The sequence below is a fragment of the Xiphophorus maculatus genome, chromosome 4 (assembly GCF_002775205.1).
Source record: "Xiphophorus maculatus strain JP 163 A chromosome 4, X_maculatus-5.0-male, whole genome shotgun sequence".
Taxonomy (NCBI): Eukaryota; Metazoa; Chordata; class Actinopteri; order Cyprinodontiformes; family Poeciliidae; genus Xiphophorus; species Xiphophorus maculatus.
This window is the reverse complement of record NC_036446.1, coordinates 14,047,853-14,070,585: the sequence shown is the minus strand read 5'-3', so window position 1 is coordinate 14,070,585 and position 22,733 is coordinate 14,047,853. Positions and strand designations below refer to the sequence as shown.

At 36.6% G+C, this 22,733-nt stretch overlaps 1 protein-coding gene across 1 annotated transcript; it reads right to left on the bottom strand.

Moving 5' to 3' along the window:
- Positions 1-545: 545 nt before the first annotated feature.
- LOC102220269 (ribosomal protein S6 kinase alpha-2-like) lies at positions 546-21,831 on the bottom strand. Its single transcript, XM_005804197.3, has 22 exons — positions 21,171-21,831; positions 17,178-17,294; positions 16,034-16,115; positions 14,075-14,155; positions 13,292-13,371; positions 12,815-12,921; positions 12,695-12,732; positions 12,457-12,599; positions 10,854-10,924; positions 10,495-10,583; positions 10,039-10,103; positions 7,586-7,688; positions 7,275-7,417; positions 5,382-5,504; positions 4,914-5,003; positions 4,617-4,775; positions 4,044-4,205; positions 3,869-3,945; positions 3,381-3,498; positions 3,209-3,265; positions 2,844-2,924; positions 546-2,390 (listed from the first exon to the last, which is right to left on the bottom strand). The coding sequence occupies exons 1-22, from the start codon at positions 21,417-21,419 to the stop codon at positions 2,241-2,243; spliced, it is 2,385 nt and encodes a 794-aa protein (XP_005804254.2). The 5' UTR covers positions 21,420-21,831; the 3' UTR covers positions 546-2,240.
- Between the last annotated feature and the right edge of the window lie 902 nt (positions 21,832-22,733).

Below are 22,733 nucleotides of genomic sequence, written 5' to 3'. Positions count from 1 at the left end.
TATATTGACTTTAACTCTACGTTTAATTGGATCTAATAGTGACTATATGGTGTGAGGGCAGGTGTCCTTCAACTTCTAGATATGTCTAGATATTTGTAGGTATTCGGGACCCTTGATACAGTGAGTTATATTTTACAAGCGATAGGAATGATTACTGCATTTCTGTTTTAAATCCGTACAGTTAGATGACAGATGCATTGTAGTTTTAGTGATGAAACAGATCTTTTTACTCAAGGTTATACCATGAGAATCCTAAGCAATCTATTCCTTGTGCTTCAGTGGATTACAATTATTGTGTATTTGTTTTTTGTGTTTTATTTACATGATTTTTTATTCACATTTTAATGGTGATGTAACCCTGTAAAACATAGCTAAAAGTGATCTCTCAGTTTCACTGCAACCGGCTTGAATGCATCTTTTAAGCTTTTTATCTTCAGATAAAATTGAACTAACTCTGTATTTCTTCTGTATGGCATTAAGAAATGGAACGGTGGACTGTCTATGTAAACAAACACACTTTTCATTTAACTATTTACATTGTTATTCATATACTTTATTTGAAAAAACTTTGGCCTTTTTAGACAGTCATTTCAATGCCTGACCAGGTGTAGACAGTCTGTGCAGTCTATAAGCAATGGATGAACAACATCTCATTATATTTACAGTTTCCTTAGAAATGCAAACACAAAATTTGCAGTCCTTCTGGCTGTATGTCGTAGTACAGCTTGGCATATATACACCCATTTTAACCTCTTCAGTATTGAATTTGCATGACAGTATGTACAATCTGATTAGCAAACAATATATACAGCTTCACCTCCAACATGGGGCATATTGCACAAAATCTAAAGCAACTATTGTACACCTAAAGTATTGCATCGGTCCCACCTAAATCTGTTACAGACATATAAAGTAATAGCTTATGCATTTGAGAACATACAGTAGGATATACACCATATGCTACAAGTTCTTTTATTTACCATATTTGCTTTTCTTGGTTTTAGCATCTAATAATGTTTGTGAAAAATTATAGTTTTCATTTCTGTTGGCAAAAAGTGCCACTGACATCTGCATTCTGTAAGCCTTTTTATGGTCTTGCCTTATGTATTCTGCTCCTCATCTTAATAGATGCAACCAGGACTGCAGCACTAAACAGAATAAACAAACATTTAGTACAAGTGTTCTCAAATAATGTGGCTCTGACAGTGTAATGAAAAAACAAGCTTATTGCTAGCCTTGGTAGAGGTCAAATAGAACAATGTATTCCCATATTCAGTGGTAATTTAACAATGCGTAATTTTTAACTGAAGTGTTTGCAGACAAAAATGGGTTTACAGTATGGCACAGCTACTACAACCCATACAGTCTTATACCTATTTTCTGCTGTCTCAGTAAAATAGATCTGGGATACATAAAGAGTCAAATGCCAAAATTATGGAGACATCAATATAAATATACACAAACACAACTATGAAGCATACATTATGAAAATAAAAGTCAGTGCCATAGTTACCTCAGAACTACTTCTCTAAGGATATTTACATGTCTTTCTATATATATATATATTTTCATGCAAAACTCCCAAAATAATGGAAGAAAAATATTGCTATAATGAGTGCCACATTGAGTCAAAATATAAGCTAAAAAGATCTTGAAAGAATTGTCTACTATGTGTTTTTTGTGGCACCAAAAAGTGATTTTCATTTTTATTTCCAAGTCCATTCTTCTTATTTTAAGTTATGTGAAACCCAAGGCAGTTCCAGTTAAGCTGGGTGTATTGCACAGTGTATATTGCACAAAAGTACTCCCTCCTTGTCAACCTCTCCTTTAGGTTTGCTTGGACTAAAATGAGTACATGTATATTGTAACTGAATGGAGGGCTTACCCCATGAAAGGGCTGTTTTTGAATTAAGTATGAAATGGCTACAAGACAGGTCAGAGAGATCCAAAGGATCTATGAAGGCATCTGCATGTAAAATTTAATTGTCTCCACTAAAGCCACTTTATTGTGATCATAGAGAAAAGTTCTGTATGAAGACATGCATAATAAGTGTTATGTCACAGTGTAAAATTAGCTCATTTTGATACAGTTTGGAAATTGCACTGAGAACCAAGTCAATCTTGATGCCACTTTGTTAATTAGGCATAATTTTGTGCTTGTCAGAACATGAGTCTCTTTTTGAAGCAGGTCTTCATTGTGACTCAAGTTCCCCTTTCGCCTTTCATTTCCAATATTAAAGTTATTCCTTTTCTTTAGGTTCCGAAGTGACGCTTGAACTGCCCAGCTTCTTCATCCCTCTTCGCTGAGCCAGACTGGAGGACTGCACTGGTTCCAGGACTGGAGCAGGAGCGCATCGCTTCAGAGCAGAATATGTGGCAAACAGCGCCCCCTGGCGGGACATAAAGGGCAATGCAATTAGATGATCTGTCCAACAATCCAGTAAATGGAAAAAGTGCCATCTAGTGGATTCTGGAGTCAAATTGTTGCATGTCATGAGGTGTATGATGATAATATAATAAAGAACATACATACATACAACAATAATTATAGCATTTACATCTCAATATCAATTTTCTTTCTTTAATTAAGGCATACATCAAATACACAGAGATGTTAAGATGATCATGTCAACTAACAATCTGCTGCTATTTATTTCATGAATAGAAATAAACAAAAAGCTCAGTCTGGCTTATCAGTTCAACATGTTTTTGACCTAATAACACTTACATTTGACTAAATATTAGCCTTTTCTAATCACATATACAGGGGGATTGAATTTTGGTGGTTAGCTTATAATGAGGCACAGTCACATATAAAGAATGACATGCAGAAAGGGTCTGACCTTGACAGTGAGAGCATCCTGCCTGGTGAGAGGTCTGTCAGAAAGCTGCTCTTTCTCAACAATCCACGGGTGCCGAAGAACCTAAAGAGCATCGCAGTAAAACTGATAATCCATTTTCAGTCCATATTTAATAACAATTAGAATGACAACACTGAGAAAGAACATCATAAACCATTGGCAACACACAGCAAGTGCAGCATACTGCTCTGATTGAAAGTAAAATAAACTTATTAAAATTGTAGTAAATAAATTACTACAATTTATTTACTACAATTTTTCTGCATTTCTTAACAGAAAAAAGAGTTTAGAACCTACACTAACTACCTGTTCATTGTTGGTGAGTTTATTTTAACAAAGCATCCTACCTGTGGGGCAGTAAGACGCTGGTGAGGATCCACATGGAGCATCTTTATCACAATGTCCTGTTAAAGAGGAACAGATAACACACAGGTTATATTAGAATAACTTGACAGCATCAGTATCTTAACAAAAGAAAGACCGTTTTTTAATATATGTCAGAGAACATTAAGATGTAACCTTGGCAGCTTCAGACACCAAGTCCCAGTTCCCTCCTGTGATGACAACTTTCCCACTTCCAATCTGAGCCAGAATCTCCTCTGCGGTGTCATTAGGGCTGCTGGCAAATGGGCTGAAACTGAACAAGATTGAGAAGTCTACAATTATTCAATAACGTGGTAAATCAGTAGAAAAACAGTAAACTATTTTGGATAGCACTTTGGGAAATATGTATATTTACAGTTTGTAGATACTATAAAGCTCTAATAGAGAACATAGAAGGTGAATGGGAAAAGGGATGAAATGAGAATCGTCCTCAGGTTGACCTTCTCTCTTATTGTCTGTGCTGCTTTTGTTCCAGAGGAGGTTATTTATAGGACTGCAGCAGTGGGATTATGGGCAAGGAATTATGACATTGCACAAGCTTAATACTGACAATAGACCAATAAATTATATTTTTAAACACTGACAGCAGTAGCGGTTTTCTTGTTTTTAAAGTTTGCACTAACCCAGCTATCATTGTGTATAGGAGGATCCCCAGGCTCCAGATGTCACAGGCTGCATCGTAACCCTGTTTCCTTAAAACCTAAACAAACAAAATACACATTAAGCACTTTGTTTTCTCATGTTTGAATGATGGGGAAATAGCAGATATTTTACAGTGCCGATCAGTAGTAACGGTACCTCAGGAGCCATGAATGTGGCTGTGTAACATGGAGTCATCAATAAGCCATTTTCAGCACGGAGCTGTTTAGCAAAACCAAAGTCACATATCCTGATGGATTCTGGGAGTCCAGCCTCATCAGCATAATGAATGTTGCTGGGTTTCAGGTCTCGATGAACAACCTGGAACAGAGCTAATCATCAACCAGCCTGCATGCTTTTTGGTGTGCTTGGAGATACTAATATTTATCATTTGTCTGATGATGCAATAACTTTATGGTATAAGCACAGCACTGTCCACAATTACCAGCAAGCCTGATGAATTGAGACGAGAGACATTTTTTATACCCCAGGGAAAAATAAAGTAAAAATTTGAAATTCAAATTTTGGAGGTAGTCTGATGATACAAATAGAAAATTGAATGAGGAAAATAATGGTGGATTTAATAAATGTTTTAGTGTGTGATTTTGCCAACACAGTGAAAGAGCGATTTATTTTTTGTGCAAACCTTCACCAGTCATGCCAATAATTGTGGGATGTACTGTATTTCCACAGTAACCATTTTTATAATTGTTTCATAACAGGCCATCTTACCCCCTGGGAGTGTAGATACTCTACAGTTTTGGTCAGCGTACAGATAATGTCTGATGCATCCCTCTCTGTGAAATTTGGCAGCCTCAGAACTTTGTCCAGGAGTTCATTTCCTCGCATTACGTCAAGAACCAAGAAAACACATTGGCCATCGTCAAAGACCTACATGTGGGGGGAAGCGGACATTCGTATGTAAGAGGAAAAAAAAAAAAAACAGGTCAGGTTAATATTCAGAAAATTAAAGAATCTGCAGCTCTGCTTGACATTTTATCTTTTCATCATGTTTTTGTTTTTACTTACATCTCTCAAGGTAATTATATTTGGATGCTGTCCATATCGTAAAAGGATTTCAATCTCCTCTGATGGATCTTTTTTGGCTCTGTCAATAATCTGATTTAATAAACAGCAACACAGAATTTGTTATAAATTGCACAAACACACAACTATTTAATATGTTAGAGATATATTTTATTTGGTACTTCTAAAAATGCATCAAACTGATGTAAATGGATGGAATGGAAATGCCAGTGATTTTGTAAGTGGTTTCAACATTTTATGACATGTTTTATCTATGAACTAAGGACATTGTTGTCTGTATCAAAGCCACTTTTCAAAAAGTAATGTTTTCATAAATTACATTGCAGCAAGCAGTTTTTTAGAAAATGAAAACAGGACATTTTGAGCTAGTTTTCCTGTTTGTAGCCAAAACAAACTATCCTCCACATTTCTAAAGCCCAGTGAAAAGTTCGTATGAACAGTTTCTCCTACCTTCACTGAATACTCCACAGCAGTAATTCTGTGCAGACATTTTTTGCGGACAAAGGGTCCTGACTGTTCGACTTCTTCCTTCAGTTCATACGTATCTTTGAAAGCCACATTGCTGCGGATATGCTGTTGGAGATCATCATGTCATTTTTATTAGTCGTTTTAAGTAAAAAATATCCAATAACCTGTCAGTTAGCATCACATATAATTATACAGTCCTGCTCACCATTATTGGCACCCCATCATGTTTTGCATAGCTGAGTGAATATCTTCAGAAATAAATGGAAATGTTCAAAACTTAAATCAGCAGTATCTTTCAATTTGAGGTCCAAAGTAATTTAACAAAGACAATTACCATTTCAACATAAATATTTTAATTGCAAAGGACAAAACAGAAAACCAGCATGTGCACTAATATTGACACCCCTCCTTAATATTTGGTTGCACGGCCTTTGGCAGCAATGACAGCCTCCAAACGTTTCTTATATTCATCTATAAGCTTCTTGCACTTCTCGGGTGGCATTTTCTCCCAGACTTCTTTTGCAATATGCTCAAGCTCTTGTACATTTGCAGGGTTCCTTTCTCCAATGGCAGATTTCAGCACCCTCCAAAGATTTTCAATTGGATTGAGATCAGGACTCATTGCTGGCCATTTTAAAACAGTCCATTTTTTCCCTTTCAACCATGCCTGCGTGCTTTTGGAGGTGTGCTTTGGGTCATTATCTTGCTGGAAGACCCAGGATCTTCGCCTCAAACCAAGTTTTCTTACGCTGGGCAAAACATTTCGCTCTAGAATTGCTTGATAGTCTTCTGATTTCATGATGCCTGTGATACGGTCAAGGCCTCCAGTACCAGATGCCGCAAAGCAGCCCTACAGCATTATGGATCCTCCACGCTTGACTGTTGGTATGGTGTTCTTTTCTTTAAAGGCTTCATTGCGCCGTCTGTAAACATATTGTTTGTGTGAATTACCGAAAAGCTCCACTTTTGTTTCATCTGTCCATAAAACGTTGTCCCAGAAGGCTTGAGGTTTGTCCAGGTTCTCTTTTGCGAAGATCAAGCATTCTTTTTTATGTCTTTTCTTCAGCAACGGGGTCTTCCTTGGCCTCCGCCCATAAAGCCCCACTTTGTTTAGTGTGCGCCGTATGGTACTTGTTGAAACAATCACACCAGACTGCTCCAGGTTGGTCTTTAGGTCTTTAGATGTTTGACGTGGTGTTTTTTCCACCATTTGCACCAACCGTCGAAGACTTCTGTCATCAATTTTTCTCTTCCCCCCACGTCCAGGGAGGTTCTTGACCGTTCCATGCCTGGAAAACTTCTTAATAACATTACGCACCGTTGAAACAGGGATACCGAGGTCTTTGGAGATGGCTTTATACCCTTTGGAGGTCTTGTGCTTACAAATAATAGCATTTCTGGTGTCCTCAGACAGCTCCTTTGTCTTTACCATTGTCACATGTGAAGATGGACTAACAGGTGGCTTTTAAAGTACCAACATGACCATTCATTGGTTAATTCATGTCACATGTGTGGAGGCAGTTCATCACAAGTGATCTTTATTTGTGATTTGCAACAGGTGAGCCGAATTGGGTTTTCATACTGATTTGCTGGAAAGGGTGCCAATACCATTGACATGGTAAATATTATGTTTTTCTTTGTTTTCCTCATAATGTTTATCTTTTAAAATGTTTTTTTATCATTTGCTGTTTTGCATCGAGCACAAGCTATCATCAGTAAAATGTTGTTTCACTTGATGAATTTCCTTCAGGAAATATTCCATTATATGTACTTAAACTTCATGGGTGCCAATAATGGTGAGCAGGACTGTATATGTCAAATTGTGAGTAAGTGTAAACTGTTTTGTCATGAGATGTTTTGCTAAATGATGCATACTTGCGCTATGGGGTTAATGTTCACTTCTTGCCGGGAAGGAACGACAGGAGCAACAGTAGCCTCTTGAGTCTGATTAGTGGCCACAAAGCTGAAACCACGAAACAGCTGATGTGTGTTTGCACTTGGAGGAATCCCTGGAGAATCTGGAGATGGAACAAAACACAAAGATTCCCAAGCTGTGGTAAATATATCTGTCTACCTATTTTATCAATGTATACACTTCTAACAAGAGTTGAATCAAAATGATAATGGAATTGTTTTATTTTGAGTATGTTGTCGCCTCTTCATGTTCATGCCTGGGTCTGAGTTACCTGTTGGTGTTCTGGAGGTGAACTCAGGATCAAAATGGAAAGTGTCTTCAGGTCTTCCTACAGTCGGTTTGAATGGAGGCCTCATCTCTTTCCTATACAGCTTCTATAGAGCCAGACAACAACAATGTTACATTAGCAAGTACCATCAGCTTTACTAAAGAAAGAAACATAACGATGTGAAAAACTATGACGGCAGCTCATTACTATAAGCAGATGAAATTGTTTTTGAAGCATGAAAACTGCTGTTCATAGCATCAAAGAAAATAAATTATATTCCACCTTTATGTGAAGTTGTTCGTAACTGTCTCACAGTGCACTGTACCCTTCAACTTTTCTGTAAACTGTGCTTTTCTTTGATTTCCCTAAATAAAATCCAGGGGAACAAACTGCTTTCAAATGTAAATTTGTCAACAGAGTGTGTAATTTAATCTTTGTATGAATTTAACTGCTCTGCACAAGCCTCAAACATTTCTTGGGTTACATTAGTTAACAAACAGCATTATGATGACTAAGGAGCAGAGTCAGGTTATAAAACAATGTCCAAAGCTTAGAACCTTTCACAGTGTAATATTGAATCCTCCATCTGAAAATGAAAAGAGGTACAGCTGCACACCAAACAAGACATGCTCATCCACCTAAGCTAAGCTTGGGCAAGGATAACATTAACCAAAGAAGCAGCCAATGTGTCTATCTCAACATAGTGACCAAAGACATAGGGGAAACATAGTGGTGGGTTTCTCCATGGGCTGTTTTTCTTCAACAGGGTCTGAGTTGATGTAAAGATAGATAGAGTAAACTACAGAGCAATCATCAAGAAGAACATGAACTAACTTAACAGTAACACAGTGTCCTGAAAGTGGTGCTGAAATGTAATTGGAGCAAAATGAAGTAATTTACAAAACTCGAAATATCTAATACTACAAAAAGAGAACCCACATTTATTATCCTGGCTGTTGAAAACTGAACACTGTGAACTGTTATCATTGATTATGGCCTGTAGGTGTCACTAGTGCAACATCTGTTGAGTATGTCTGGGCTCATTGGGGTAAAAATAGATTCCTGACACAGGCCACAAATACTACAAAGCTGTATTTAAGGTGGGGATGCAGCGCACTGCATTTCATATTCTTCAGGCTACAGGCTGTGTCTGCTTTATAGAATTATGAAAGTAACTCTTTAAGAAAGAATGAAAATTTTAAGACAGATTTAATAATCACAAACAATAACAGGTAAACCACTCACTCTGATAGTGATGATTTATTTGAATGGTGTGGAGAAAAACATAAGTCTCTTATTTTGGCAAACACTGTCTGAAAATAGGAAAAAATGTGGCTGTAAGGTAGTGAAGGTTATGACCAGAAGGTGATAAGGAGCACAGGAACGAGAAGAGAGATTAGTAAATGCTGAAAGCAGAATATCGTGGATTCTGTAGAAAAATTCAGCATCACTATTGACAAAGCTAGATGGTGGATTTCCATTTCCATGCACAAGTTAGTTAAATGATTTCAATATAGCAGGACAAAAACAAGACAAATTCAGTTATTTATTTGCTAAGGTAAGAAAACGGCTTTTAGAGGACTTTTAGACACAATTTTCAGCATATTCTCAATATCTCAATCAATAGTAGTTATTTGGTACCAGCTTTAATGTTAAAAGTAGATCCATAACATTGTTTGTCTCTTCTTTATTTTTATTTTTTTAATCAGAACATAATGCGTTGCTATTTTTGTCATTTAACCTAGTTGATGTTAAAAGTTAGGTTCTGTTTAAGTTATTTCTTGATTCAATTATAAATCAGGACTGGGTGTGGAGAGTGAAATTTAAAAACAAACTGTGGTTAATCACAGTTAATTCGTGATTTAACAGGGGTGATTAACTGTCATATTAATTTGCGATATTAGAATTTACTTTATGATTTAAAACAGAAGAAGAAATCTGAAAGAGGACTGGTGCTGATTCACAGCACTGTACCTGTACAATTAAAAAGTGCTTTGCATTTCATGTGTGCAAAATTGTAAAGCTACTCAGTGAGTTTCAACTCTGATGTTATTCCCCAGAAATGTAAGACTGTCCAAAGACAATCTTACCATGCCACATCTCCGGTTTTGATGCAGCATGGTTAATTAGACTACTTGAAGAGAATCTCAGTCAGAGCAAGGAGCATTACACTGCAGAGAATGATCCTTTTCAAGCAGCGCAGATCAAAGCAAAGGATGTCAAGGTTTCATGCTGACAGCACAGGTAATTTCCAAGACAGATCATATGGACATGAGCAAACTCTCTGAGCGCAAGGCTTTGTAGTATGAGTCACAAAAAGTTGTTAGAAGAGAGTTTTTACTTATTAACTTTTACTTCATTTTGACTATGTTCACACCATTTGCACATAACAGAACGTCTTTGTTGTTGGCATATATTGTAGCACATAAAAAATGTGGTAAATCTAATTTACTTACATTCCAGTCAATTGATGCAAAGAAGCGGTGTCTTTTAATTTCTTCCACTCCGTCTGGTCCGGCTCCTGTCAGTCACACAGATTGACAAAAAGATGTAAATGATCACAGCTATGGAGGAAAATATCCCAAATGCACATTCTAATGCCTGTCTGCTTGACAGCTGACTAAAAATGAACTGCAGGCTACACTCAAGTGAATACCCTCACAACCCCCACCGCCCTCAGACTCAATTAACAGAGACTGAATTGGCTATAATCAGGTGAAATATCACCTTTGGAGTCTACAGTAGGTTTATGGTTTCCTCATCTTTGGAAACTGAAACTAAATGATAGAGGGCTTCATTTTTAGACCATAGCTCATTTTAAATAGGTTAAAATATAATCAAAACTAATGCATCACATTAGTGTTAACAGATCCTGACAGATCAATTATGTACAAAGCTTTTGAACAGCAGACCTAGACGATTGGCAGGATTCCTCTTGAAGAGTGCTCTCAATAAACTTTGGACTTCAGGGCTGAGGAACTGTGGCATTCCAAGCTTTGCCCTGAACAGACAAGACACAAACATAGACAGTTAACAAACAGTATCAACTCAGCAACATACAGATGATAGAGAAAATGATAACTATTAAATTTAAGAACAGGGCCTAACATCCAATTATAGGACCCAGTCAAGAAGAAAACCAACTAAATGTCAATAAACACTGAATTGTTTTAGAATAGAATGAATTTTGCCCAAGGTTAATTGGAAATTATTCAATGAAAAGGTTTAAGCAAGTTTAAGAGACAGAAGATGTGAAAATATTTGTTCTTACTTTAAAATAAGTGCCATTGTTTCCTTCCGATCTTTTCCTTGGAATGGCAAAGATCCAGTCAACATTTCAAACTGAAAAACAGAACAAAAATTGTCAGAACATGTAACTCATCTAATAAAACGTAGACTGCATGTGGCTTTCTGGGGGTTCTTTATAAGTCTGGCTTCTACTGTTACATGTTAAACTGAATTTGACATTTATTTAACCTTGAAAATGACCCACTGCTACTGTATGCTATCAAGATCCACAGAACCAGCTCCACAAAATGTTTTACTATGGATTTCCTGGAAGAATGTTTAAAGAAAAGAACCACTAGGTAAATAAGATCATAATATTTTTTGATTATGTCCTCTTGGGTTCATCAAGCAAAGATATTCCAAAGACACTTTCACAAGAACCTGAAATAGTTGAAAAACAACAACAATTCTTAGTCTGGGGCTATTGTTCTCCTCTGGAAAAGAATAGACTGCCAACTCCAGGTTAGAAGCAAACTTCTGTCTCAAAATGGAAGAGACCTCAAAGTATTTTTCAGATTTATGAGGGCATACGAGAGGGAGATTGACAGGGGGTTTGGGGCGTAGAAATGTTATGATTCTGTGTTGTTGTGAAGAGAGAGTTCAGCCAAAAGGCAAGTCTGTCAATTTCTCTTTTGAGCTACAGTTCAGCCCTTAATTATGGTCACAAGTTATTTGTCGCTAACCAAACAGTCTGCAAACACTTTAACCCAAATTAAACACATGAATAATAGATGATATGTCTGAAAACACTTCATTGTTCTGTGTGAAAATGGTTAAAAAGGCAGCTGGGGAGGATGGATGGATGGATGGACGGACGGACGGACGGGCTCATTTTTAACTGAGGATGTCTGAGAAAACCAGCTTTTGAGTACTGCTTTGTCTAGACCCTAGATCATTCTCTCTTCTAATCTAAACTATTCTATTTTAGTTCTGCTGCATTTTAGGTGTTATTTCTCACTCCAAGTTGAACCTCGTCTGCCACCTTGTGTCTTTGGGAGCATCTAAAAAATCTGTTTGGTCTGTTCCTTGGGCTTCATGATTCTGTTTGGCAGTGTTCTTTAATAAAACATCACAAAACAACTGTATTTATATTTAAAGTAACTTACACACTGGTTGACTAGATTTAACAGTTAAGTACTCAAAAAAATTTCACTTTTGCATAACATTCCACCTATAAGGGAATTGGTCACACTTCATTTAATTTATGGTTGAGGAGGTCACAAATACAATGCATGTTTAAAATGCATTTTACTGAATTTTAATGGTGGAAACCTTTGTGTTGGTCTATCAAATAAAAATCCTAATGAAGTAAAGATTTGTGTTTATAATGTCCCAAAGCATGAAAAAGTGTGAAACCTTCTGCAACACTTTTGTAACTGAGCATTTTCACTGTAATAGGAAACTGAAATGAGGAAGTCACACCAGTTCTACATTATTACTGACGTAAGTCTGTCCTACTGTATGTAAGTTGTTTGAAGTCTATTATCATGCCACACAAGTAACAAGTAGCACTTCAATCTGAGGTAGTGAAAGCAAACATATACTCTCGCTATTAATATTTGTGTGTTTAAATGAATATTTCTCACCATTAGGACCCCAAAGGACCACCAGTCAGCACTTTGTGTGTGTCCTCTCCTGTTTACGACCTCAGGAGCCATGTACTCAATGGTCCCACAAAAAGAGTATGCTCGTTTATCATGGTCAATGGCTTCCTTACTCAGTCCGAAGTCTGAGCGGAAACACAGATGCAAAGTAAGACAAATATGGACAGGAAAAAAAAAAACATTCAAAGATTAAAGATTGTTTACAAGTGTATATTCTGACCTGTGATCTTTATGTGTCCCTCCTCATCCAGGAGAATACTGATAAAAAAGACAAACAACACTAAGACTTAGTTAAATAAACATCCATAGGAAATTAAGCTTTATAGTGTATGTTACGTACTTTTCCGGCTTAAGGTCTCTGTAGATTATCCCCAGACTGTGTAGATGGTCCAGGGCCAGGGCCAACTCTGCAAGGTAAAACTTCACATCCTCCTCTGTAAACATTACCTAAGCAAATAAAGAATATGTAGTAACAGCACATTGGGGTACAAGTAGAAAATAAATTCATTAGACGTGTTAATAATGACCTAAGGTGGTAAGAAAAGTGAATTGCTGCAGTGCCATAAGGTTGACTTTGTAACATTTTAGTACATATATTTGTTCTTTTATTGCGCTCCAACAATTGTTTCTGGTTTTCAGGTTAAAAAAGCTGCTTACTTAACTCAAAATGGTTTCAAGAAATTGAAAAGATTTTGACCTCAGAAACTGAAGGTGTTATATGAAAATACTCCCAAAATTAAACCTAAGTAATTTCAAATAGATGTTGTGTTTATTGGTATTTTTTTTTTCTATTTCAGGAAACTGTTTGCAAGCCCACCTCCTTGGATAGGCGAGTGAAAAGATCTCCACCTCTAAGGAAGTCCAGGATCAAATAAAGCTTTCCTTCTGTCTGAAAGGCTAAACACAAACACAGATGTACAAGTTTCACAACACACATTGAGCTTGTATTATTGTAAATTTATTACACTCTTTTTCATTTTGAGGATGTAATCTTAAGAAATTATTGCAGTGTGCATAGTTCTCTGCATGTTTGCACTGTGATAAAGTATTTAATGGATAAAATACTTTTTTTTCTCATGAAGAGAATGAATATTAATCAGAATGTTTTCTGAATTATTTTACTTTTAGCATTCCTGATGACTCAGATTATCCATTGAAATCTCACAGCAGCCAAAATTAGAGTTTGAAAACATATGTGAGCCAGATGGAATAATATCAGGTTTCCTGACAAATTTTGTGTGCATGTACTATAAAATACATTAATATACTTCTCAGTACGCTGACATTTTGGTATTAAAATGGAATTCTACTTAATTTTGAGGATTAGGTAGATTAGTAGAAATATATACCTATCTACTGTATATGTCATATGCGTTTACTGTTTTTAAACTGAGTCGCTAAATTAGCAAAGTGTTTTGATTATTCTGACTTATTCAGATGCAACTGCATGTCCTTCCTAAATGGAAGTATTTAAGGATTTACCACAGTGCAAAACTATGATTGACACATTTTCTTCTCACTATGCACAATATTTAGGTTTTAAATTATTTCTCTAGTAAATACAAAAAGTAAAGCTGCAGAAGTACAATATTCAACTTACCATAGTGGAGTTTAACAATAAAAGGGTGATTAACTTCTGCCAGAATGTCTCTTTCCATCTTTGATCGGACTCGATCCCGCACTAAAGACAGGAAATAATGTCATTAACTGAATTGTAAATATCTCTAAATTCATCAATATTACTAAATACTTCATTGACTCATTGACATTTAATGCAATTGACAGTTAATGTGATTTTTTCCAAATCACAAAAACAGAATGTTAACATGAAGTAATTGGGGTGAAAAAATGTTTAAAACATGCTTTAGTGTCTTCTATCTATTTTAACGTGCTGCAGACTTCTTTATATAAATAATAAAGCATTTAGATAGATAGATAGATAGATAGATAGATAGATAGATAGATAGATAGATAGATAGATAGATAGATAGATAGATAGATAGATAGATAGATAGATAGATAGATAGATAGATAGATAGATAGATAGATAGATAGATAGATAGATAGATAGATAGATAGATAGATAGATAGATAGATAGATAGATAGATAGATAGATAGATAGATAGATAGATAGATAGATAGATAGATAGATAGATAGATAGATAGATAGATAGATAGATAGATAGATAGATAGATCTTTATTGTCATTGTCACAAGGACAATGATTTAGTAATCAAAAGGCATGTGATTCCACATAAGATAAATTTTTCAAAAGTAAAAGATTACTGAGTTTGCTCAAAGTTGTAAAAAGTTACGAAATAGTCAAAAATTGTTCTCCCGACAGAAAGTAGAAATATCTCAAAATCTAATGTTGCTAAATCTTAAATCAGAAAATTTGGATTACTTAAAGACAGCAAAACAAAACTGAAAACTGACAATAAAAACTGAAAAATGTAATTGTTTTCTATCAATATCATTATACTCAAGTTGCTGAGACATTCTTTAAAAAAAAAGTTAAAACTGTATATTACATCAGATGAACGCTGACGCACGTAATTCAATTTACAGAATGCCTCTGTGATGAAAACAAATCCCTAGCCCTAAAGCAGACATTCTGCTCCAAAAGCCTAGTAAAAAGCTTCTGAGTATTGAAGTAACACAAAATACAATGAAGGAGCTTCCATATTGCTACGGAGTTGCAGAATTATAATCAGAAACAACAGAAGCTCGTTTTACTCTTCAACATGCAGCAAATAGTTCTAAATATTTACAGCCATGTCCTGATTACTTATTACATAGTTGACAGATTTCTGTATGTAGTTGAACATAGTACAAACCAAGTATCTTCCTAACTGGCCACTGTATAGTGAACTTGCTCCTGTGCAAATTAAAACTGCTCTAAGCTGCTTTTTATATTGACAGCATGTCATATTTTATTCTTATTTTATCTTGTCTACATTGCTACTCAGTGGTGGTTGTCGTGTGTCTTGTCTCTATGCTGCTGTAACTGCGAAATAATTTCCCTGCTGGGATGAATAAAGTAATTCTATTCTATTCTATTCTATTCTATAAGACAACCTCTATACTCCAGCATCTCTCTCCTTGACAGGATGAGATTGTGATTCTTCCAGTTCCAGGGTGTGGGTAAAGAGGATTAAATCTTGTACAAAAACTCTATAGATTAGCACATGACATCTGAACCTGCTTCACTCTAGTTCATGTTAATCCCAGCAGATGTTAAAAAATGTTTTTCTCAGTAAGAGTACGAACTAACCTGTTTTACACCAAATCCCTTGAATGTAGGGCATGTACATTTAGAAATCAAACAGCCATATAAATGAAATAATTTACACACAAAACCTCTTTTAATCTTGGTATATTAGCACCTCCATAATAGAGACATTTTGGAATGCAATGCATATAGTGACCTAGCCATGCAACAAAATAAATAGGTATGTTGTTATTTTAAATTACATGTGAATAAATAAACCAAGACTTAGAGTTGATGTTTCTGTACAGCTTATATGTGTGTTCATTCATTGAGTTTCATTGTACCACCTTTTAGAGTGGCTTTTTTCAGGACCTTCATGGCGTAGAGCTGTCCTCTGTCCACCCCTCTGATCTTTCTAACCAGGAACACCTAGAAATAAATAGCACATGTTACAAGTTACCTTATGGTAGTCATACTGTTCCTAACGTTTCATAAAAGATGAATATAGCATTTTTAAGCACATAAAACATAAAAATCAAAGCTGTTGCCAGAATGTTAATTGAAATACAATCTACATTAGCCTAAAACTTGTAGGTTGCAAACTTGAAGGTCATTTGCTTCCATCGTGTTTTGCAAACAGAAATGTAAATTGCTGTCTTGGAGCTGCAACAGCTATGATTTAAACAAGGTCTGTCAAAGGACAGCAGTACACTGAGCCATGTAAGCAGGCAATCCAGGCCACACTGAGACTCGACCTCAATTGTCTGCTCACAGCTTTGTAAACAGCATCCGCTTGCCAATGACTGCCAGGGTTGAATGTTTGGCTAATGCAGACCTCTAATCAAGTGAGTCTGTGTTCTTCTGTTCATTTAAATAAGCCTAGTGGTCTATGAAGCTGTTGTCAAGGGAGCTAATCTACAGATAATTGGAAATGGGAGGCTTATCATTAGCAGATGACTTGCTGGTGAATAAACACACATACAAGTACGCCCCCACTCCAGTCAAAAGAAAGATCATAACCCTTTTTCTCATTTTTCTCTGTGTTGTGTATGTTTTGTGTATATTTAGTTTAATTTATTTCTTATGTTTTGACATGGAAAGAGAAAGAATTATATATATATATATATATATATATATATATATATATATATATATATATATATATATATATATATATATATATATATATATATATATATATATATATATATATATATATATATATATATAATCCAGATATCAAAATCTTTTTCAAAATTAATATTCATAGTTTCTCTAATTGTAGTTCTTTTTCAATTAAACAAAAATAATTGTCCACTTTTTGTATAACACTCCAAATCTAAACATTTGACACACATTAAGCTACTTTTATTAATGACCTTCAGAATGTCTTTAAGGGATCATCATACATTATCCAAAATCACCTTTTCTTCCTAGAATTTCACATTTTTCCTGTTTCCAGGTATCAATTACTGTATCATGTTTTAGTACCTTTCCATAGGATCCTTGTCCGAGCACCTTCAATAACTGGAACTGAGACGGGTCTGCTTTTTCACAGCCTTCCTTAACATGGTGGCTGATGTCAATCTCTTTAAGTACACTGTCATCCTGAGAAAAGAAATGCAGATATCATCATTTGCACTTTATTTATTCATTCAAAAGTTCAACAGCTTGACAAGACAGAAAGAGGGTAAACTCTAAACTAAATGGATAAAGAAAAGGCCCAAGTTATTAATTAGTAATATTTACATTTTTTAAATTATTCTGAGGCTTCTCGCAACCATCACTTTATCAGTTTAAAGTGATGTGAAAAAGTGTTTGCCCCATGATATATTTATTGTTTTTGCTTTTTTTTTCAGATCATCAAACAGGTTTCATTATTGGATAAAGATAAATTGAGTAAATACAAAAAACAGGTTTCAAATGATGATTTTATTCATTAAGGGGAAAAACCAACCCAGCCCTATGTGAGCAGGTAAACCTAAAACCTTGTTGCCATGGCAGCAACAGCTGACATCGATCAAGGGTTTGTCATATCTGACAATTAGTCTTTAATATCAACACTGAGGAATATTGTGCCAATCTCTTTTGCAGAAATGTTTTAATTCATTTCCATTGGAGGGTTTTTGAGACTGAACAATGTATTTAAGGCCTTTCTGAATTTGATTAAATTCTAGACTTTGGTTAGGCCACTCAAATGTATTTAGGTTTTTCTCAGTATTTTAGAGGTGCCCTTGCTTCTGTGAAGTAGATCATTGTCATCAATATTACAATTTGCTTGATAATATGAAACAATTAGGAGTGGCATTCAAGCAAAACCAGAAGAAATCTATGAGGAGCAAATATGTTTTTCTCAGCACTGTACATTTATCTCTCCCAAATGCCTAATTGTAATAAAATTAGGATGCCCAGGTCTCCATCTATGCCTGCCAACTAGCTTACAGTGAACACAACATCAACTCTTTTCCCTGCTGGTGGTGGGCCAACGTCTAGGATGCCTTCTGTTGGCTCTTTGGGTCTCTGCCCTGCTAATCCCCGGTAGGCTTGACCACCGGCAGCTCGGCAGCATTTTACACATCTGTTGCTGAGACAACCAATTTTCCATTGTCATAAGAGGCTGAATAATGTGCTGCAATAAATATACTGCAGTTTACTACAGGAATAATAACCATTATCATGCTAATTACTAACAAGAGAAGCGTTTAAAATTCCAATGAAGCAGGAAATAAAACTGTGAGATCAGTTTCTGCCAGGACAGCAAACTACTCTAATGCTACCTTTGTACTGGGTTTATTTAGGCTCTGACAGAACAAACATCATTTGCTGTAATAATCTCCAGTAACCAAAAACATGCATCATGTTAGATACAAATACAAAATACAAATAAATGCAATCACTTAAGAAATTATTACAAATGTTCCATGTTTTTACTGTTTCAGAAGGTTTTAAGACTTATTTCTTGATAATAACTGACTTAAAAGAAATAGCATCTTTCCAGACTTTTGCTGAAATGTAAATATATTTAATGACAGATCATATTAAATAAAGCTATTTGTTCCAGATGGGATTATAAACTTAAGTAAGCACACTCATTTAAAAAATGTGTTTCTTTGTTTGCATGATAATACATTATAATAAATGACTTCTGTTGTAACTCAGAAGCTTGCAACAGTAAACTTGTTCAATAAATCACCATAATTACTTTGTCAGAGAAGCAATAAATCTTGCATGAAATGAATTTGGTTAAACAGCTCCTTAACTTGTTTTATATTTGATCATTAAACTTAATTCACAGTTTTAGCAGACCAATACAAGAGGTTAAGCCAGTGTCAGTGAGACATGTCTGTGTCTAATTCATAAGAATATCTTCTGACAGAAAATATAGAAAACCATGTGCAATGTATAAAAGCTGCCCAGTTTTTAAAAGGGAAACAAATGTGTTTCCAAAAAGAATATTCATCTAAGTGTTAGAGTGTGCGATTACCCAGGAGGCTTTTGGCACAGCAGCTTTTAAGCCAAACATCCACCTCTTAGTCAATTGATTTATTGAAACTGGACAAGCACAAACAGGGAATGGATTTGATTTTGGACACTAAAAATGGTTTCAGCATTTTGTTAATGGAAGTCTTGCCCCAAAGCAATCTAGCATTGTTCTCTGGTTCTCAATAAAGAGTTCTGTAATACACAGATCTCTTTATAGATCTTCTCTCTCATTTACTAAACTCATTAACTAAACTTCACTCTCATTTTGCAATATATTAAATCTGAGACCAAACATTCATTAGAAAAATATTTACTGAGGTAACAGTTGATAAATCCAAATGGATTTCCTTTTGGCTTCCCCTGAAGTGCACAAGAAGGGTCACATACTGTACAGCTTAAGGCAATTTTGAGTATGACTATTTTTTTAATTGTTTATATCTCCATTGGGATATGTTGGCATTCAGCTTGCTATTCATTCTCAACTAGCATTCATTGAACTTGTCATGCAGTGTTTCTGTGTTACATGAAGATTTTCATCATATTAGTTTTAAGGCACGAGTCAATGAAAAAAATATCAAATTGAACATGAAGCCTATGCAGATTTTCCCCATACCCCATAACAAAAAAGCAACAGGAAGCACTAATAACACCTCTGGCTCAAATAAGTTTATATAAAAGTCCTTCAGTGTATGTAGGCGTCTACCAGATTATGCCATAATAATTCAATAGTTTGGATAGAAAGCAGTCTGTGAGCAGCAACTACTTTGCCACAGATTCTAAACTAGCTTCATTATTCAATTCCATTTTAATATTCAAAGATGCTGTGATCTAAACTATTTCATTGTACCTGTGTGTTTGGTGTCTCCTAGGTGATGAACCTCCTTCCACCTCAGTTATAAATCTTTGGCAGTCTCTAACAAGTTTACTTGCAGCATTATAGCTTACAGTTGCAGCATGATACTGCCATCACTATGTTGGGAGAAAGGTGTTTCAGTAGTGATGTGCAGTGTTAGTTTTCCATCACATAGTAAGAGATGACTTCTGTAAAAAAAAACTGTTTAATTGTACCATGTTTAGGAGTATTCAGAATAAAGAAGGAGGACAATGGTGTACAATGCAAACCTCTGTGGCAATCTCAAGTCTTTTGCAGCCTTCAACAGATTTCCATTCAGGACTCTTTCTGTCTTTCCATAAACTCTGACCAAGTTCCCTTTGCTTGCTAAAGAAAAGCATTCACACAAGTTTTGCATGGAAACTTCAAAGTTAAGTTTTGATCTCATATCATTGAACAGTTGATCGCTAAAAAACTCAATAAAATACTTTCAGTCTGTGGTTTTAACATGACAAAATGTAAAGTTTAATGTTCATGAATATTTGTCATTGTGGAGGGCAGCAACTATCATCCAGAGAGCTACACAGTCACTCAAACAATAATCAAAAGGTCACTCAAGCTGATCTAGCAGCATTCACAACAGGAGGTCTTGGAGAATGTTTTACTGCATTTACAGCTCAGGCATGTAGGCAGGTGAGCTGGACATCTCACACTGTGACCCTGCTGGTGTGTTTGGGTTATAAATAGAAGTCCACTGCTGTGGCTGTCAACTGAATCAATCTGTCTGGATCCATGTATTGACCAACCTGCCTGCCTCTGCTTTGTGTTTCCCTGTATGACAGTGTGTCCTACACCCAGCCTCACACACCCTCTCGCTGCCAAAACACATCTCCTGTGGGCCTCAGGCTTTGGTTCTTGGCAGACAGAGAGAAGGGCAAAAACTAGCACTGCTTTCGGAATAATTCTGCAACACTTTTCACACCAGTGAGCTGTGAGTCAGCTGTCTGTGTTTATGTTTTGGGATATTGCCTGTCCAGCTTCACACATCAGTACACACACCCGACACACATACACAGATCCCAATAGTGATGCAGCTGCTTTCACACGTGCATGCCTCTCGTGTCTGATCAGACCTTAAAAAAAAACGCCCAGTTGATAAAACGACTAACCTCCAGCTGACAGAACCCGGCACTGTTCTTGTTCCGCGCTGCTTTGTTCTTTAGGTAGATGGAAAACCATCTCCGCACTGTAAATTTACGCGTGCTTGTATCCATGGCGACGATCAAACCGGCGCATCTATCCCATAATGATGAACATCTCCATGTAGGAGGAGGGGGGCTCCCCAAGACAGACGCGCAGTAACACACGGCTCTTCTTTTAGGCTCCCTATTTGTCCCGCAGTTTCCCTGTTGGCGCATCGTCAATGCAGCGGTCGCTCTGTGGTGTCTCCATCCTCTGCGCTCTCCGCTGGTGGATCTCAGCTTCGGCGGGAACCCAGCAACTGAAAGCGAGTTGTACGAGAGCTGTTAATCCACGCAGCGGATTGATGACTGCTGCTTGGCTTAGGATTGCCCTGTGTGTTTTGCAGCAGGCTCGCTGCGTAAAAGGCTGCAGGGGTAGAGGTGACGAATAAATCCCTTCCGCTGAATCAGGAGAGTGCGTGCAGCTCCCTTCTCACATCTCTACCTGTGCATGTTTGTGTTTATCTTCCGCTCTCCTCTATCTCTCTCTTACCCTCTTTGCGAAACAAGGGATTGTCACCAGTCACATTGTGCGCCACAGGGAAGCTCACCGACCCCTCCCCATTTGTCTCACTCCCTTTCACCTCCTGTCTTTCCCAACAGCACACAGCAACAGCTGGTGAGGTCACATGGTGCAAACCTGCAATCTCTCCCTGGCTGCCTTTTCTCCTCTGCAGCATCCGCACTCACAGATTTAGAAAGCGTATTTTTATAACGAGACAGCAACATGTCAACATGCAAAAATACGACGGCCTTAGAATTCAATATAAAAGGTAGAGTACAGCAGCCAATAATGATGACACAAATGAGGCCAGCAGTCACAAGGGAAACAGCATGATCTGTTCTGATCACTAAGCATGTGTGTGTTTGTGTTGGAATTTGAATCTGTCACATCAGCAGCTTTTGCAGGGCTGCAGCGTTACATAACCTCAGAAAGAAGCAGTGATGCAGGGCCACGTTGATGGGAGCTGGGGGCAAATGAGGACTGCTTCAGGGGTTAACTGTCCGCGGCTGACCTAAGGTTAAATTTCTCTAAAGTTCACCTCAAACACACACAGGGCTGCAAACACTTCCAGGACACAGGAATCGCAGTGCGGTTTTCACATGTTTGGCTGAATCTGGGTCACGCTTTGGTCACATCAGGTACACAGTTTTTTGTGGCATTTTAGGACTATTGGAAAATGTAATCAAATGTGTTCAGTCAATCTGCTGTGGGCGGAGACTCAGGATTATGGAGTGATGTCTTTGTCCTAGTGGGATTAAGGCTCTGTAAGGAGATCACAACATTAATATTTATACCCCACAGCCAGACTGTGAGACAGACAGCCTCAAATATACCAGTGTATCTATGCTGGATCACACTACTAAAGGAAAAAAAACTGTTAACACCCTGTCACATAATTTTGTGACATTGTTTTACAGTGTTTTCCCAGCAAATTGTATTTATAAATTCCTATTTATTCTGCATTTAAAAAACATTGTATAAAACAA

Excerpts from the sequence above, each read along its gene's own strand:
- LOC102220269 (XM_005804197.3), bottom strand. The coding sequence starts at position 21,419 with ATGCGCCAACAGGGAAACTGCGGGACAAATAGGGAGCCTAAAAGAAGA. Across the intron at positions 12,733-12,814 it reads AGAGACCTTAAGCCGGAAAA|TATTCTCCTGGATGAGGAGG; the intron begins GTACGTAACATA and ends CTTTTTTATCAG. Across the intron at positions 7,689-10,038 it reads TTGCATCAATTGACTGGAAT|AAGCTGTATAGGAAAGAGAT; the intron begins GTAAGTAAATTA and ends CTGGCTCTATAG.